This window comes from Macaca thibetana, chromosome 13 (genome assembly GCF_024542745.1).
Source record: "Macaca thibetana thibetana isolate TM-01 chromosome 13, ASM2454274v1, whole genome shotgun sequence".
Taxonomy (NCBI): Eukaryota; Metazoa; Chordata; class Mammalia; order Primates; family Cercopithecidae; genus Macaca; species Macaca thibetana.
The window spans coordinates 83,319,935-83,336,128 of NC_065590.1; the positions used below are offsets into that span (position 1 = coordinate 83,319,935).

Below are 16,194 nucleotides of genomic sequence, written 5' to 3' on the forward strand. Positions count from 1 at the left end.
ACTTACCAATTGAATTCTGTCCATAAAGAGCCAAGCCCTTCTGATTTGAAAAAACCAAAAAAACCTCCAAGATTTTTTAGTGTGGTGCTGGCATTTTTTTTTTTTTTTTTGAAATGGAGTTTCACTCTTGTTGCCTAGACTGGAGAGCAATGGCACGATCTTGGCTCACTGCAACCTCTGCCTCCTGGGTTCAAGCGATTCTCCTGCCTTAGCCTCCTGAGGAGCTGGGATTACAGACATGTGCCACCATGACTGGCTAATTTTTTTGTATTTTTAGTAGAGACAGGGTTTCTCCATGTTTGTCTGGCTGGTCTCGAACTCCTGACCTCAGGTGATCCGCCCACCTTGGCCTCCCAAAGTGCTGGGATTACAGGCATGAGCCATTGCACCCGGCCAGGCATTGTGAATATACACTTAGGTAACTATGACTTAGGAGTCCTCATAAAAATTAACATTAAAAAAAATCTAATTTCCAATGGGAGAAATGATAAGCTCTATTCATGTGGTCTACATGGGTAAAATAATGATAGACAGAATATTAGTTAAGCCTTGATCTATGGAAAACAAGACAATAGGCATACTTACCTTCCTAGTCTGTGACCCTGTCCTGAAAAGGGCTGGAACACAGGCTTTGTAGACAAACATATTTCATTTTTCTTGTCTTCAACTTTAACGTCCACCTCCTCTTTATCAAAAATTCCCTGTAATTCTGAAGGTAATTCCCTTGGAAAACAAAGAAATAAAATGATAAAGCTCCCCGGGTATTTTATTTCTCTGAAAAACATTCTGTACATACAAAAAATGAATAATACGTAGAAATATACAGAAATAAGATATATAATATTCCCTACAATGAAATAACCAAATATATTCAAAACAATGTAGTTAAATAATATGAACAACACCAAAAACCCATAAGAACAATATAATTTTTAAGACCATAAGCTCATGAATAGCATGAGTTTTAATTATTATTATTTTTTATTGTGAAAACATATATTTTTAAAATTTTCTGTAGAGACAGGATCTTGTCCAGGCTGGTCTTGAACTCCTGGGCTCAAGCGATCTTCCTCCCTCAGCCTCCCAAAGTGCTGGGATTATAGGCGTGAACCACCGCCCCGCAACCAGCATGAGTTTTATAGCAGTACCTAGAATAGTACTAAAGTCATGAAATACTTGATGACTATATACTATACCAAGCTTGTCCAACCGGTGGCTTGGGATGGCTTTGAATATGACCCAACAAAAATTTGTAAACTTTCTTAAAACATTATGAGATTTATGAGATTTTTTTGCAATTTTTTTAAGCTTATTGGCTATCGTTAGTATTAGTGTATTTTCGTATTTTATGTGTGCCCCAAGACCATTCTTCTTCTTCCAATGTAACCCAGGAAGCCAAAAGACTGGACATCGCTGTTAACTAAGCAATTTGAGTTTTTTGTTTTTGTTTTTGGTGGGGGTGGGGTGGACAGGGTCTCATTCTGTTGCCCAGGCTGGAGTGCAGAGGTGCAATCATGGCTCACTGCATGACCTCCTGGGCTGAAGCGATCCTCCTGCCTCAGACTCCTGAGTAGTTGGGACTATAGGCCACCATGCCCAGCTAATTTTTGTATTTTTTGTAAAGATGGGGTTTCACCATGTTGTCCAGGCTGGTCCTGAACTCCTAGGCTCAAGTGATCTGCCCACCTCAGCCTCCCAAAGTGTTGGGATTCCAGGTGTGAGCCACCACGCCTGGCCAAAGGACAAATTTTAACAAATTCTAATAAAGTAGTTGATTTATTCTGATAACAGAAATAACACAAATTCATTTAGTATATATTTATGATTTCTGTACTTTTCTTTTTTCTTTTTCTTTCTTTTTTTTTTGAGATAGGAACTCACTCTGTTGCCCAGGCTGGAGTCCAGTGGCACCAACATGGCTCACTGTAGCTGCGACCTCTTGGGCTCAAGCAATTGTCCCATCTTAGCTGCCTGAGTAGCCAAGACTACAGGCGTGCGCCACCCAGGTGATTTTTTTGGTTTTTTTTTGTAGAGAAAGGTTCTCGCTATGTTGCCAGGGCTGGTTTAATTCCTGGGCTCAAATAATCCTCCTGCCTTCGCCTCCCAAAGTGCTGAGATTACAGGCATTAGCCACTGCACCTGGCCTACCTGGCCTTTATTTTTGTGTAGATAAGCCATACTTCAATAAGAAAGTTTAAAAAATATTTTAGTGAATAAATACCACTCTATACATACCGCAATTCTATGTAATTGTTTTATTTTTTTCTGTTTGAGTTAAAAGGCACTCAAAGAATGAGATAAAATATTCGCAAATCATGTATCTGATAAGGAATTTGTATTCAGAAAAAATGAAGAATTCTTACAACAAAAAGGCAAATAACCCACCTGAAAATATAAACAGGCTAAGCACAGTGGCTCACGCCTCTAATCCCAGCAATGTGAAAGGCCCAGGCAGGTGGATCACCAGAGGTCAGGAGTTCAAGACCAGCCTGGCCAACATGGTAAAACCCTAGCCGGGTGTGGTGGTACATGCCTGTAATCCCAGCTACTTGGGAGGCTGAGGCAGGAGAATCACTTGAACCTGGGAGGTGGAGGTTGCAGTGAGCCGAGATCATGCCATTGCACTCCAGCCTGGCCGACAGAGTAAGACTCTGTCTCAAAAAAAAAAAAAAAAAAAAAAAAAAGAAGCAAAAAACTGGACAGAGGATTTGAACAGACATTTCTCCAAAGAAGATGTACAAATGGCCAATAAGCACATGAAAAGACACTCAACATCACTGGTCATTAGAGAAATGTAAATCAAAACCAGAATGACATACCCCTTCACAACCACTAAAATGGCTATAATTTAAAAAAACAGAAGCTAACATGTATTAGGATGTGGAAAATTGGAACCCTCATACATGGCTGGTAGGAATGTTAAATGGTACAGCCACTTTGGAATACATTTGGGCAGTTCTTCATAAAGTCAACATAAGAGTTAATAATTCCACTCCTAGATTTATACCTGAGAGAAATGAAACCATATGACCACACAAAAACTTGTATATAAATGTTCATAGTAGCATTATTCATAATAGCCCAAAATGTGAAAATGAGTTGAACAGGCAAATACATAGAGACGGAAATCCATAGAGATAGACACAAAGTGGATTCATGGTTATGTTAGGGCTGCAGTGAAGGGAAAAATGGAGAGTGACTTCTAGTATCTGATTTTTTTTTTCTTTCAGCAATATATTTGGCTTTTGGGGGTGATAATGATATTCTGAAATTAGACTGTGCTGATGACTGTAAAACTCTGTAGACGTATTAAAAATACTGAACTATATACTTCAAAGGGATGAATTTTATGGTAGGTTAATTATATCTAAACAAAGCTGGGTTTTTTTTTTTTTTTACATAAGTACAAGAAAATAGTCAAAAATATTTTTCATAGTGGCAAAGTTTAAAATACTTGGCTGGGCATGGTGGCTCACGCTGGTAATCCCAGCACTTTGGCAGGTCGAGGCAGGAGGATCGCTTGAGCTCGGGAGTTTGAGACCAGCCTGGGTAACATAGCAAGATTTCATCTCTACTAAAAATTTTAAAAAAATTAGCTGGGCATGGTGACACACACCTATAGTTCCAGTTATTTGGGAGGCCGAGGTAGGAGGACCACTTGAGATGGGGAGTTTGAAGCTGCAGTGAGCTATGATCATGCCACTGCACTCCAGCCTCAAAAAACATAAAAACAAAAAAATCTATGCTGCCAAGAACATTTAAGTATATATAAAAATTATGGGGCACTGTTGTGATAAAATAATATTCAGATATATTGAAATATTTGATGATGATTTTAAAATTGTTTTAAACATAAATATATATGTAGTATATATATGCATCTATGGACAGAAATGATAGAATGAAATTCAACAAAAATGTTAACAATAGTTACTTGTGAGTGGTTAAATTATAAGTGATTTTTAAGTTCTTTTTTTTTGAGACAGAATCTCGCTCTGTCACCCAGGCTGAAGCGCAGTGGCACCATCTTGGCTCACTGCAACCTCCGCCTCCTGGGTTCAAGCAATTCTCCCTGCCTCAGCCTCTGAAGTAGCTGAGATTACAGGCACCTGCTACTTTGCCCGGCTAATTTTAGTATATTTTAGTAGAGATGGGGTTTCGCCATGTTGGCGAGGCTGGTCTTGAACTCCTGACCACAGGTGATCCACCCACCTCGGCCTCCCAAAGTGCTGCGATTACAGGCATGAGCCACAACGCCTGGCTGATTTTTGAGTTCTTAATACTTAAAAAAATTTTCTAGACCAAGCATGTATAATACTTAAGATTCATAAATATATAGTAAACATTACAATTTTTTTTTTTTGAGATGGAGTCTGGCTCTGTTGCCCAGGCCAGGGTGCAGTGGTATGATCTTGGCTCACCACAGCCTCTGCCTCGCGGGTTCAAGCGATTCTCCTGCCTCAGCCTCCCGAGTAGCTGGGACTAACAGGCATGTGCCAACATGCACGGCTAATTTTTGTATTTTTAGTAGAGATGGGGTTTCACTATGTTGGCCAGGCTGGTCTCGAACTCCTGACCTTGTGATCTACCGGCCTCAGCCTCCCAAAGTGCTGGGATTACAGATGTGAGCCAGTGTGTCTGGCAACAATTTTTTTTCTTTTAAAATTTTTATTCATTAATCGGGCAGCCTGCCAAGCCAGAGAAGGGTCAGAGAGAGTTCTACCATGATTATTTTAAAGACTTTAAAGATATTTAAACATAAATATTAAATAATAAAGAAAATGAGGTATTAGAAAATACTTAGTAAATTAGTTTAAGTAAGATTTGAGTTGATCAGAATTCAAGTTCCTAAACTTTCTTCAAAATTATAGTTGTTGGCTGGGCGTAGTGGCTCACGCCTGTAATCTCAGCACTTTGGGAGGCAGAGCAGGCAGATCATCACTTGAGGTAAGGAGTTCGAGACTAGCCTGGCCAACATGGTAAAACCCTGTTCTTTACTAAAAATATAAAAATTAGACGGGCACCGTGGCAGGCACCTGTAATCTCACCTACTCGGGAGGCTGAGGCACGAGAATCACTTGACCCCAGAATGCGGAGGCTGCATTGAGCTGAGATCATGCCACCGTACTCCAGCCTGAGTGAAAGAGCGAGACACCATCTTGAAAAAAAACCTGTAGTTGTGGTTCTCTTAAGAAAATTCATCTTATAAAAATGTAAATGTACAAAAGAAAAAGTGTATCTGTGAATGTGTAGGGGGTGTGTGAACATTAACATAGATTCTTTCACCAAAAAAAAAAAAAAAAGCCTAAAGTATCTTCCTATTACAAAGATTACTTACCCCACCTTGTTTTTGTTTTGTTTTGTTTTTGAGATGGAGTTTTGCTCTTGTTGCCTAGGCTAGAGTGCAATGGTGCAATCTTGGCTCACTGCAACCTCCGCCTCTTGGATTTCAGCCATTCTCCTGCCTCAGCCTCCCGAGTAGCTGGGATTACAGGCATGTGCCACCACACTTGGCTAATTTTGTATTTTTAGTAGAGATGGGGTTTCTCCATGTTGGTCAGGCTGGTCTGGAACTCCCAACCTCAGGTGATCTGCCCGCCTCGGCCTCCCAAAGTGCTGGGATCACAGGCACGAGCCACCATGCCCGCTGCCCCCCATCCCCTGCCTTTTTTTTTTTTTTGGAGACAGGGCCTCGTGCTGTTGCCCAGGCTGGAGTGCAGGATGCAAGTATGTCTCACTGTAGCCTCAATCTCCCACGTGCAAGCAATCCTGAGTAGCTGGGCTGGCTGGGTAATGTTTTTTTTAAGTAGAGATAAGGTCTGGCTATGTTACTACCCAGGCTGGCCTTGAACTCCTGAGCTCAAGCAATCCTCTCGCCATAGCCTGCCAAAGTTTTGGGATTACAGGCTTGAGCCACCACACCTGGCTACTCACCCTTTTTTGATGGAGTTCAAAAACTGCTGACTGGCACCATCGGAATAACTTCTGAAATCATCGTTGACGGTGAATCCGTTTTTCCATAATTTTATATTTACATCTACCTGCAAAACAGTAGGAAACAAAATGCATCATGTTAATAAAATGTAGTAGGATTGAATGTTCTTTGAAAATTTCTTCTATCACTATTCAAGCTGGGTAGGGTGGTTCACTCCTGTAATCCCAGCACTTTGGGCACTTTGGGAGGCCAAGGCACGACTGCTTGAGCCTAGGAGTTGGACACCAGCCCTGGCAACATAGCAAGACCCAGTTTCTACAAAAAATTAAAATCATTGATATGGTTTTGCTGTGTCCCCACCAAAATCTCAAGCTGAATTGTATCTCCCAGAATTCCCATGTGTTGTGGGAGGGACCAAGGGGGAGATAATTAAATCATGGGGGCCCATCTTTCTCATGCAATTCTTGTGATAGTGAGTAAGTCTCACAAGATCTGGAGGGTTTATGAGGAGTTTCCACTTTCGCTTCTTGCTCATTTTCTGCTGCTGGTGCCATGATCATGAGACCTCCCAGCCATGTGGAACTGTAAGTCAAATTAAACTTCCTTTCTTCCCAGTCTCGGGTATGTCTTTATCAGCAGCGTAAACATGGACTAATACAACTGGTTTCATAAACATTAAAATATAAGGAGGAGGTGATGTTGGGCGAGGCATAGAATTGAGTAATCAGGAGAGAGGAGAATACTCAGGATTATAGATTCCAGAGCAAGAGCAGTAGAGTTCCCCAGTGGACAACCAGTCCGCTGAAGGAAGGAGGGTTTCACCACAGTCTTCTCTTAGAAAAATTTTAACTTGTGGGCCAGGCATGGTGGCTTTCGCTTATGCTGTACAGTTGTATGGTATTTATACTTTTACAGATACAAATAACAATTGATTTAATCCCCAATTGTAACATAACTATGTTAGAAGAATGGGGGCCGGGCGCGGTGGCTCAAGCCTGTAATCCCAGCACTTTGGGAGGCCGAGACAGGCGGATCACGAGGTCAGGAGATCGAGACCATCCTGGCTAACACGGTGAAACCCCGTCTCTACTAAAAAAATACAAAAAACTAGCCGGGCGAGGTGGTGGGCGCCTGTAGTCCCAGCTACTCGGGAGGCTGAGGCAGGAGAATGGCGTGAACCCGGGAGGCGGAGCTTGCAGTGAGCTGAGATCCGGCCACTGCCCTCCAGCCTGGGCGACAGAGCGAGACTCCGTCTCAAAAAAAAAAAAAAAAAAAAAAAAAAAAAAAAAGAATGGGAAGAGGTGATTTGGGGAGAGGGGGAAGGTAGAAAAAGAGTTAAATCCTTATTATCTATAATACAAAGTGAATACATAATTCAAAAATCTGAAAAGTCAAGAACTATCACTATTAGCATATTATCAGAAACAGAAAGCTCGTGTCAGTAGAAATACCTAAGAGTTATAACTTGTTGCCTCTGGAAAGTAGATGTGGCTGGATGCAGTGGCTCATGCCTATAATCCTAGCACTTTGGGAGGCCAAGGCAGGCGGATCACCTGAGGTCAGGAGTTCAAGACCAGCCTGACCAACATGGAGAAACGCCGTCTCTACTAAAAATACAAATTAGCCAGACGTGGTGGTGCATGCCTGTAATCCCAGGCTGAGGTAGGAGAATCGCTTGAACCCGGGAGGCGGAAGCTGCGGTGAGACAAGGTCGCACCATTGCACTCCAGTCTGGGCAACAGGAGTGAAATGCCAACTTAAAAAAGAAAAAAGAAAGTAGATGCTAGGGCCAAGGAGTAACAAGTCTGCTACTTTTCAACATAAGCCTTTTACAACTAATAGATTAAGTTTTAATTTGAAAACCAAATCAGAGTGAAGGGATTTTTCATAAATACTTTTTTAAATGTCTCAAGTCAAAAAATCAGCTGGGGTCTCGTAATTGGTACCATTCGCAGTCTGCTTTGACATGTTATTTTGATTGAAAATTTTTTTTTTCTTTCTCTTTTTTTTTTTTTTGAGACGGAGTCTCGCTCTGTCCCCCAGGCTGGAGTGCAGTGGCCAGATCTCAGCTCACTGCAAGCTCCGCCTCCCAGGTTTACACCATTCTCCTACCTCAGCCTCTCGAGTAGCTGGGACTACAGGCACCCGCCACTTCGCCCGGCTAGTTTTTTGTATTTTTTAGTAGAGACGGGGTTTCACCGGGTTAGGCAGGATGGTTTCGATCTCCTGACCAAAGTGCTAGGATTATAGGCTTGAGCCACCATGCCTGGCTGAAATGTTTTTTTAAAAAACCAAACCTCTTACAGTTATGCAGTTAGAAAAAGAAGTATTTTAATAGCCTTCCCAGGATATTCTTTGACACTTCATCAAAATTTAATAAGTAGTAGTAGTATCTCAAAAGTTAGTTGAGAATCTGAATGTGGAATCTGAAACTTACCAACCATCTTTTCATATACTTGTTACATTAAAATCTTTTAGTATATGTGATTCTTTGGCTCTTTTACTCATGCATCACTTTATAACATCATATATTGGTCATTTGGAAAATACTGGTTTTCTTAATTATGCAGATCTTCCAACTGCTGACACATTTAATTACATAATAAAATTTATATTTATCAAAATGACACTAATCTCACTAGGAAATTCCTTAAGTTTTGAGAAACTGTCAAGGTATGGTGGCTTTTTCTTTTCTTTTTTTTTTTTGAGACAGTCTTGCTGTGTTACCCAGGCTAGAGAGCAGTGACACGATTTTGGTTCACTGCAACCTCTGCCTCCCAGGTTCAAGTGATTCTCATGCCTTAACCTCCTGAGTAGCTGAGATTACAGGTGTGCATCACCAAGCCCAGCTAATTTTTTGTATTTTTTAGTAGAGAAAGAGTTTCGCCATGTTAGCCAGGCTAGTCTTGAACTCCTGGCCTCAAGTGATTCACCCACCTTGGCCTCCCAAAGTGGTGGGATTACAGGCGTGAGCCACCAAGCACAGCCTATAGTGGCAATTTTCTAAAAGTGTTATTTTCACTTAAAAAGTTGGTTAAGGCCAGGCGCGGTGGCTCATGCCTGTAATCACAGCACTTTGGGAGGCCGAGGAGGGCAGATCACAAGGTCAAGAGATCGAGACCATCCTGGCTAACACGGTGAAACCCTGTCTCTACTAAAAATACAAAAAAATTAACCAGGTGTGGTGGCGGGCACCTGTAGTCCCAGCTACTGGGGAGGCTGAGGCAGGAGAATGGTGTGAACCCGGGAGGCGAAGCTTGCAGTTAGCCGAGATCATGCCACTGCACTCCAGCCTGGGCGACAGAGCGCGACTCCGTCTCAAAAAACAAAAGTTGGTTAAATAAAAATTTATCATTTTCAACAGCTACTGTAAGTTGTTTTCCTTGAAGTGTCAGGCTCACTTCATTCATTATTAGAAACTATCTATCAGGCAGGGCTGGGCGCGGTGGCTCATGCCTGTAATCCCAGTACTTTGGGAGGCTGAGGCGGGTGGATCACAAGGTCAGGAATTCGAGACCAGCCTGTCCAACATGGTGAAACCCCATCTCTACTAAAATGTAAAAATTAGCTAGGCATGGTGGTGCATGCCTGTAATCCCAGCTACTGGGGAGGCTGAAGCAGGAGAATGGCTTGAACCCAGGAGGTGGAGGTTGCAGTGAGCCGATTGTGCCACTGCACTCCATCCTGGGTGACAGAGCAAGACTCTGTCTCAAAAAATAAAAAAATTTAAAAAATAAAAATAAAAAAAAAGCCAGACGTGGAGGCTCACACCTGTAATCCCAGCACTTTGGGAGGCCAAGGCAGGTGGATCGCAAGGTCAGGAGAGCGAGACCATCCTGGCTAACACTGTGAAACCCTGTCTCTACTAAAAATACAAAAAATTAGCCAGGCGTGGTGGCGGGCGCCCATAGTCCCAGCTACTTGGGAGGCTGAGGCAGGAGAATGGCGTGAACCTGGAAGGCGGAGCTTGCAGTGAGCCGAGATCGCACCACTGCACTCCAGCTTGGGTGACGGAGCGACACTCTGTCTCAAAAAAAAAAAAAAGAAAATATCTGCTAGGCCAGGTGTGGTGGCTTACGCCTGTAATCCCAGAACTTTGGGAAGTCAAGGTGGGCAGATCACAAGGTCAGGAGTTCGAGACCAACCTTACCAACATGGTGAAACCCCATCTCTACTAAAAACACAAATCATTAGCCAGGCATGGTGGTGCGCACCTATAATCCCAGCTACTAGGGAGGCTGAGGCAGAAGAATTGCTTGAACCTGGGAGGCGGAGGTTGCAATGAGCCGAGATCTTGCCATTGCACTCCAGCCTGGGTGACAGAGCAAGTTGGAATATCCATAGTCTGTATGTAAACCATTCTTTCTTGCAGAAACAATATGCCATGAAAAAGCAGACAGTTTGTTGATCTCAAATAACTGCACCTTTCCTTGAGACACTTCTGTGTATTATAGAAATACTTTATGTATACTTTGCATTTTGTCACACAGAATGTTAAGATGTATATTCAAGGTTTGAGATACATAATTAATTAATTACATTATTTATTTATTTATTTTGAGACCAAGTCTAGCTCTGTCGCCCAGGGTGGAGTGCAGTGGTGCAATCTTGGCTCACTGCAACCTCCACCTCCCAGATTCACGCAATTCTCCTGCCTCAGCCTCCTGAGTAGCTGGGCCTATAGGCATGCGCCACCATGCCTGGCTAATTTTTGTACTTTTAGTAGAGACCGGGTTTCATCATGTTGATTAGGCTGATCTTGAACTCCTGACCTCATGATCTGCCCGCCTCAGCCTTCCAAAGTGCTGGGATTACAGGCATGAGCCACCAAGCCTGGCCGAGATACAAAATTTATAAATTCTACTGCTTCATCAAGGACATTCTTAATTAAAATTAGTTTTTTTTCCCCCTTGGAAGTATATGCAAAGAATAAAGTACAGGTTGAATATCCCTTATCTGAAATGCTTGGGACCAGAAGGGTTTTGAATTTCAGATTCTGAAATATTTGCTGGTTGAGCTTTCCAAATTCAAAACTCAAAATCTGAAATGCCCCCAATGAGCATCTCCTTTGAGCATCATGTCAGCACTAAAAAAATTTTGGATTTTGAAGCATTTTGGATTTTTGGATTCGGTGGGTTTGGGATGTTAACCTGTAACTGCCAGCAGTTTGTTGCCACTGCCTTGATTCCTGCTAAGGTGTTGCAGTTTTACCCACCACTACTTTTGCAGTATCAGTGCAAAATGAACAGTTAGTTTTTTACTTTACCTTACCCTTACCTTACCAGTCAGGGTCTCACTCTGTCACCCAGGCTGGAGTACAGTGGTACGGTCATGGCTCACTGCAGCCTCAAACTCCTGAGCTCAAGCAATCCTCCCAACTCAGTCTCACAAGAACCTGGGACTACAGGCACATGCCACCATGCCCAGTTAATTTTTTTATTCTTTTGTAGAGATGGGTCTTGCTTTATTGCCCAGACTGGTTTTTAACTCCTAGGCTCAAGTGATCCTTCTGCCTCAGCCTCCTAAAGTGCTGGGATTATAGGTGTCCCTAGCTTGTGAACATAGTGAAAAAGGGAAATAATATCTATTATGAAAACAGTTTTGGCCTCATACCTATAATCCCAGCACTTTGGGAAACCAAGGCAGGAGAACTACTTGAGCCCAGGAATTTGAGACCAGCCTGGGCAACAAAGCAAGACCCAGTCTCTACAAAAGAACAAAACAATTAGCTGGGCATGGTGGTGTGTGCCTGAGCTGCAGGCTACCCAGGAAAGCCGAGGCAGGAGGACTGCTTGAACCCAGGAGCTTGAGGCTGCCGTGGGCCAAGATCGGATCGAGCCACTGCACTCCAGTCTTGGTGACAGAGAAAGACCTTGTCTCAGTCAAACAAAACAATTTTGACCTTAGGGACCCTCTAACAGATCCATATATTGAGAAACACTGGAAGAAAAAGAAAAGTAATAGACATTTATTTACCTGTTTCTTCTGTTCAGTGGGAGACACGCATTTGGAACCAACCTTCTGAGCTTCCTCAAAAAGGCTATCAACAAAATATTCACAATTTGATTGTTGATTATTACTAAGAGGTTGATTATCAGATCCTGTTTCACAAACCCTAAATAAGATAAAGAAAAACAGGCACTATTAACTATTAGGTCTCTAAAAATTTACTTACTTTGTTCTAGTTAAGGATATTGAACTTAGATGCTATGTGCATGTCTGTAGTTCAGGCCCTCTTCTAAGTTAATATAATCTTGGGGAAGTCATTAACCCCTTTTTAGTTCAGAGCAGAGTTTTCTCAACTTCAGCTCTATTAACATTTAGAAATGAATAAGGCTTTGCTGTTTGAGGTGTCCTGTGCCTTGGAGATTGGGATCCCCAATCCCTAGGCCCATGGCCTGTCAGGAACCAGGTCGTACAGCAGGTGGTGAGTGACAGGCGAGCAAGCAAAGCTTCATCTGTATTTACTGTCACTCCCATCGCTCACATTACCACCTGAGCTCTGCCTCCTGTCAGATCAGTGGTGGCATTAGATTCCCATAGGAGCATGAACCTGTGAACTGAGCATCCAAGGGATCTAGGCTGCATGCTCCTTATGAGACTCTAATGCCTCATGATCTGTCGCTGTTTCCCATCGCCCCCAAATGGGACCATCTAGTTGCAGGAAAACAAGCTTAGGGCTCCCACTAATTCTACATTATGGTGAGCTGTATAATTATTTCATTATACATTACAATGTAATAATAATAGAAATAAAGTGCAAATAAATGTAATGTGCTTGAATCATTCCAAAATCATCTCCTCTTCTCCCCCCACAGGTCGGTGGAAAAACTGTCTTCCACAAAACCAGTCGCTGGTGCCAAAAAAGTTGGGGATCACTGTTGCAGATGTTTAACAGTATCCTTGGCCTTTACCCATGAGATACAACAAGTAGGATCCTCATCCCTGGCCCATCCCCAATCCCCAGTGTTGTAACAACCAAAAACATCTCTTCACATTGCCAAATGTGTCTAGGTGCAAAATCTCTCCAGGTTAAAAACCACTGGTCTGGAGTAAAAAATGTGTGGTGTTTTCTTTGTTTTTTCAGGTTTTTTTGAGACAAGGTCCCTCTCTGTCACGCAGGCTGGAGTGTAGTGGCGCGATTTCAGCTCACTACAGTCGCAACCTCCAGGGCTCAACCAGTCTTCCCACTTCAGACCCCCAAGTAGCTGGGACTACAGGCTTGCACCACCATGTCCAGCTAATTTTTGTAGAGATGGGATTTCACCATGTTGCCCAGGCTGCTCTCAAACTCCTGGGCTTCAGTGATACGCCTGTCTTGGCCACCCAAAGTACTGGGATTACAGGTGTGAGCCATTGCTCCTGGCCAAAATGTGTTATTTTTAAAGGGTTCAAAATGGGTTTAAAAGGGATTACTATGCATTTTTTGGTAACAGAAAACACTCTTGAACTAAAGGGGATAATGCATCAGCAACAATTGCATTTTTGCTCCTTTGCACACTTCAGAATATTTCCCACTGAAGACTTTATTTATAGTGATTTATTTGTTTATTTTTGAGACAGAGTCTCATTCTGTCACCCAGGATGGAGTGCATGATTACAGCTCACTGCTGCCTCAACCTCCTGGGCTCAAGTGATTCTCCCCCAAGTAGCTGGTTCTATAGGCGCACATTGCCACAGCTGGCTGAGTTTTAAGAATGTTTTGGAGAGGCTGGGCACAGTGGCTCCTGCCTGTAATCCCAGCACTTTGGGAGGCTGAGGCGGGTGGATCACAGGGTCAAGAGATCGAGACCATCCTGGACAACGTGATGAAACCCCATCTCTACTAAAAATACAAAAATTAGCTAGGCGTGGTGGCGCATACCTGTAGTCCCAGCTACTCAGGAGGCTGAGGCAGAAGAATCGCTTGAACCTGGGAGGCGGAGGCTGCAGTGAGCCGAGATCATGCCACGGCATTCCAGCCTGGCGACAGAGTGACACTCCGTCTCAAAAAAAAAAAAAAAAAAAAAAAAGAAACATTATCTAAGATTCTGTTTGCTAGAAAAGATGGTTTCTGGTTGTTCTCTTTTGAAATCACACAGGAAATTTTATAAAAGTACAGAAATATGATTTCTCAAATTCTATAAATAATAACAATCACACTTTTATACCTCTTATACTGTGCCAGGAAATATAAGTTAGAAACTGTTAACTTACCACCATACTACTCTGTCTCCCAAGTCTGTGATCCTAACCATGACATCTTATAAAGAACTATTCTAAGTACCTTACGTGTGCCAACTCATTCAAATCCTCACAATGACCCTAAAAGGTAGGTATTATTTTTATCCCCATTTAATAGATGAAGAAAAAGCTTAAGTAATTTGCCAGAGACCACAAAGCTATTAGGAGGCAGTGCTAGGAACTGAACTCAAGCTACCAGTGCCTCTGCTCTTAATCACTATGCTAGACTGTCATGGAAAACAGCCATCACTGAGCCTTGGCGTGGTGGTGCACGTCTGTAGTCACTTGAGGAGCATCACTTGAGGCCAGGAGTTTGAGGCTGTAGTGTGCTCTGACTGAGCCCACTAGAATGCAGTGACTAACCACTGCATTTTATCCTGGGCAACATAGTGAGACCTTGTCTCTTAAAAAAAAAAAAAAAAGGCCATCACTATATTGTTACTAAAATGCTGATACTCAGGGCAGTGCTTTAACTTAGGTATACATTTTTTTCCTTCCCTAGGTAGTCCTCTTGTATATACTCTTAAAACACTCCACATTATCACAAAGTATTATGCCTTTTCCAAAGCAATGACATGATACCTCTTACACAGAAATAGTTACACCCTAAGATGGTTTCTTATAACACTAGTGATTTTCCCCTCCCTTTAATCAGCATAGTCACATAGCAGTATAGCACACTGTCTAAAAGTCTGGGCATTGCTGTTTGTATTTAAGTGCCTTCATTTAGTCACACTGACAATGGGTAAGAAACTTAACTTCTATGTGATTTGCTTTGCTTGCAAAATACAGATACCACCACTTATTTCACATGGTTGTTGTGAAGATTAAATGAAAACATATATAAAAGCCTTTACATGGTATATAGTAAGTACCAGTATACACACTGGCACACAGTACACTCTCAAATATTAGTAATATCATTATAACCATTTTATGTTTTCTGGTATTTAACTGTTTCTTCTGTTCAGATGGTAGTTGGTGCTCCATCAGTAATTACTAAATACAAAGCCAACAAAGCTGAGCATCCAGAGTAGCTGAAATTTTATTCCTTCATGTTATTTATTTAATGTGTAAATTCTATTAAACTTCATCATGTGAATTCAAATTACTCAAATATTTATTGAGTATCTACTACATGCTAGGTGACAGGGAGATATGAAGATGAGTAAGAAACAGTCTATGTTTATAAGAGGTTCAGAGTACAGTAGAGTGGAGTGGAGATGTATAGTAGGAAATAGTTATAATAGAAAATACAGCCAGGCACAATGGCTCATGCCTGTAATCCCAGCATTTTGGGAGGTCAAAGTGGGAGAATTGCTTGAGCCCAGGAATTGGAGACCGGCCTGGGCAACATGGCGAAACCCCATCTCTATAAAAAAAGAAAATAATTAGCTGGGCATGGTGGTGCAGCCTGTAGCCCCAGCGACTTGGGAGGCTGAGCCCAGGAGGCCAAGGTTGCAGTGAACTGAGATCATGTCAATGTACTCCAGGCCTGGGCAACAGAGTAAGACCCTGTCTCTAAAGAAAAACAAAAACATTAAAAAAAAAAAAAAAAAGAGAGAGAGAGAGAGAAAATAACTGGTAGGCCGGGTGCGGTGGCTCATGCCTGTAATCCCAGCACTTTGGGAGGCCAACGTGGGCGGATCATGAGGTTAAGAGATCAAGACCATCTGGCCAACATGGTGAAACTCTATCTCTACTAAAAATACAAAAATTAGCCGGGCATGGTGGCAGGCGCCTGTAGTCCCAGCTGCTTGGGAGGCTGAGGCAGGAGAAATGCTTGAACCTGGGAGGCAGAGGTTGTAGTGAGCCAAGATCACGCCACTGCACTCCAGCCTGGCAACAGAGCGAGAGTCCGTCTTTAAAAAAAAAAGAAAGAAAATAACTACAATAAGAGATATAAAATACAGTTCAGAAAACTGGGGCGCTCTGGCTCCATTGAACAGGTGGTAATGGGTTTGTTTCACTTTTGAGTGTATACGCACAGGAAGAAACAGTAGCAAAGGCATTAAGAACTGATTTATGCCCCTAAA

The 16,194-nt window shown here is 42.4% G+C and overlaps 2 protein-coding genes across 6 annotated transcripts in view; both read right to left on the bottom strand.

Annotated features, from left to right (window-relative positions):
- Window positions 1–16,194, bottom strand: part of FKBP1B (FKBP prolyl isomerase 1B) — a 132,074-nt gene that overhangs the window by 78,695 nt on the left and 37,185 nt on the right. The window lies entirely within an intron of this gene.
- The window catches only part of UBXN2A (UBX domain protein 2A), a 71,596-nt gene that overhangs the window by 14,131 nt on the left and 41,271 nt on the right, over window positions 1–16,194 (bottom strand). For 4 of the 5 annotated variants that reach the window (XM_050753676.1, XM_050753675.1, XM_050753677.1 and 1 more), the window contains exons 3-5: window positions 11,912–12,050; window positions 5,935–6,041; window positions 586–723 (exon numbers count right to left, since the gene is read on the bottom strand). In XM_050753676.1, coding sequence (XP_050609633.1) covers window positions 586–723; window positions 5,935–6,041; window positions 11,912–12,050 — 384 coding nt within the window. Of the gene's footprint in view, window positions 1–585; window positions 724–5,934; window positions 6,042–11,911; window positions 12,051–13,799; window positions 13,921–16,194 lie in introns of all 5 variants that reach the window. The other variant, XM_050753674.1, reaches the window with a different exon arrangement.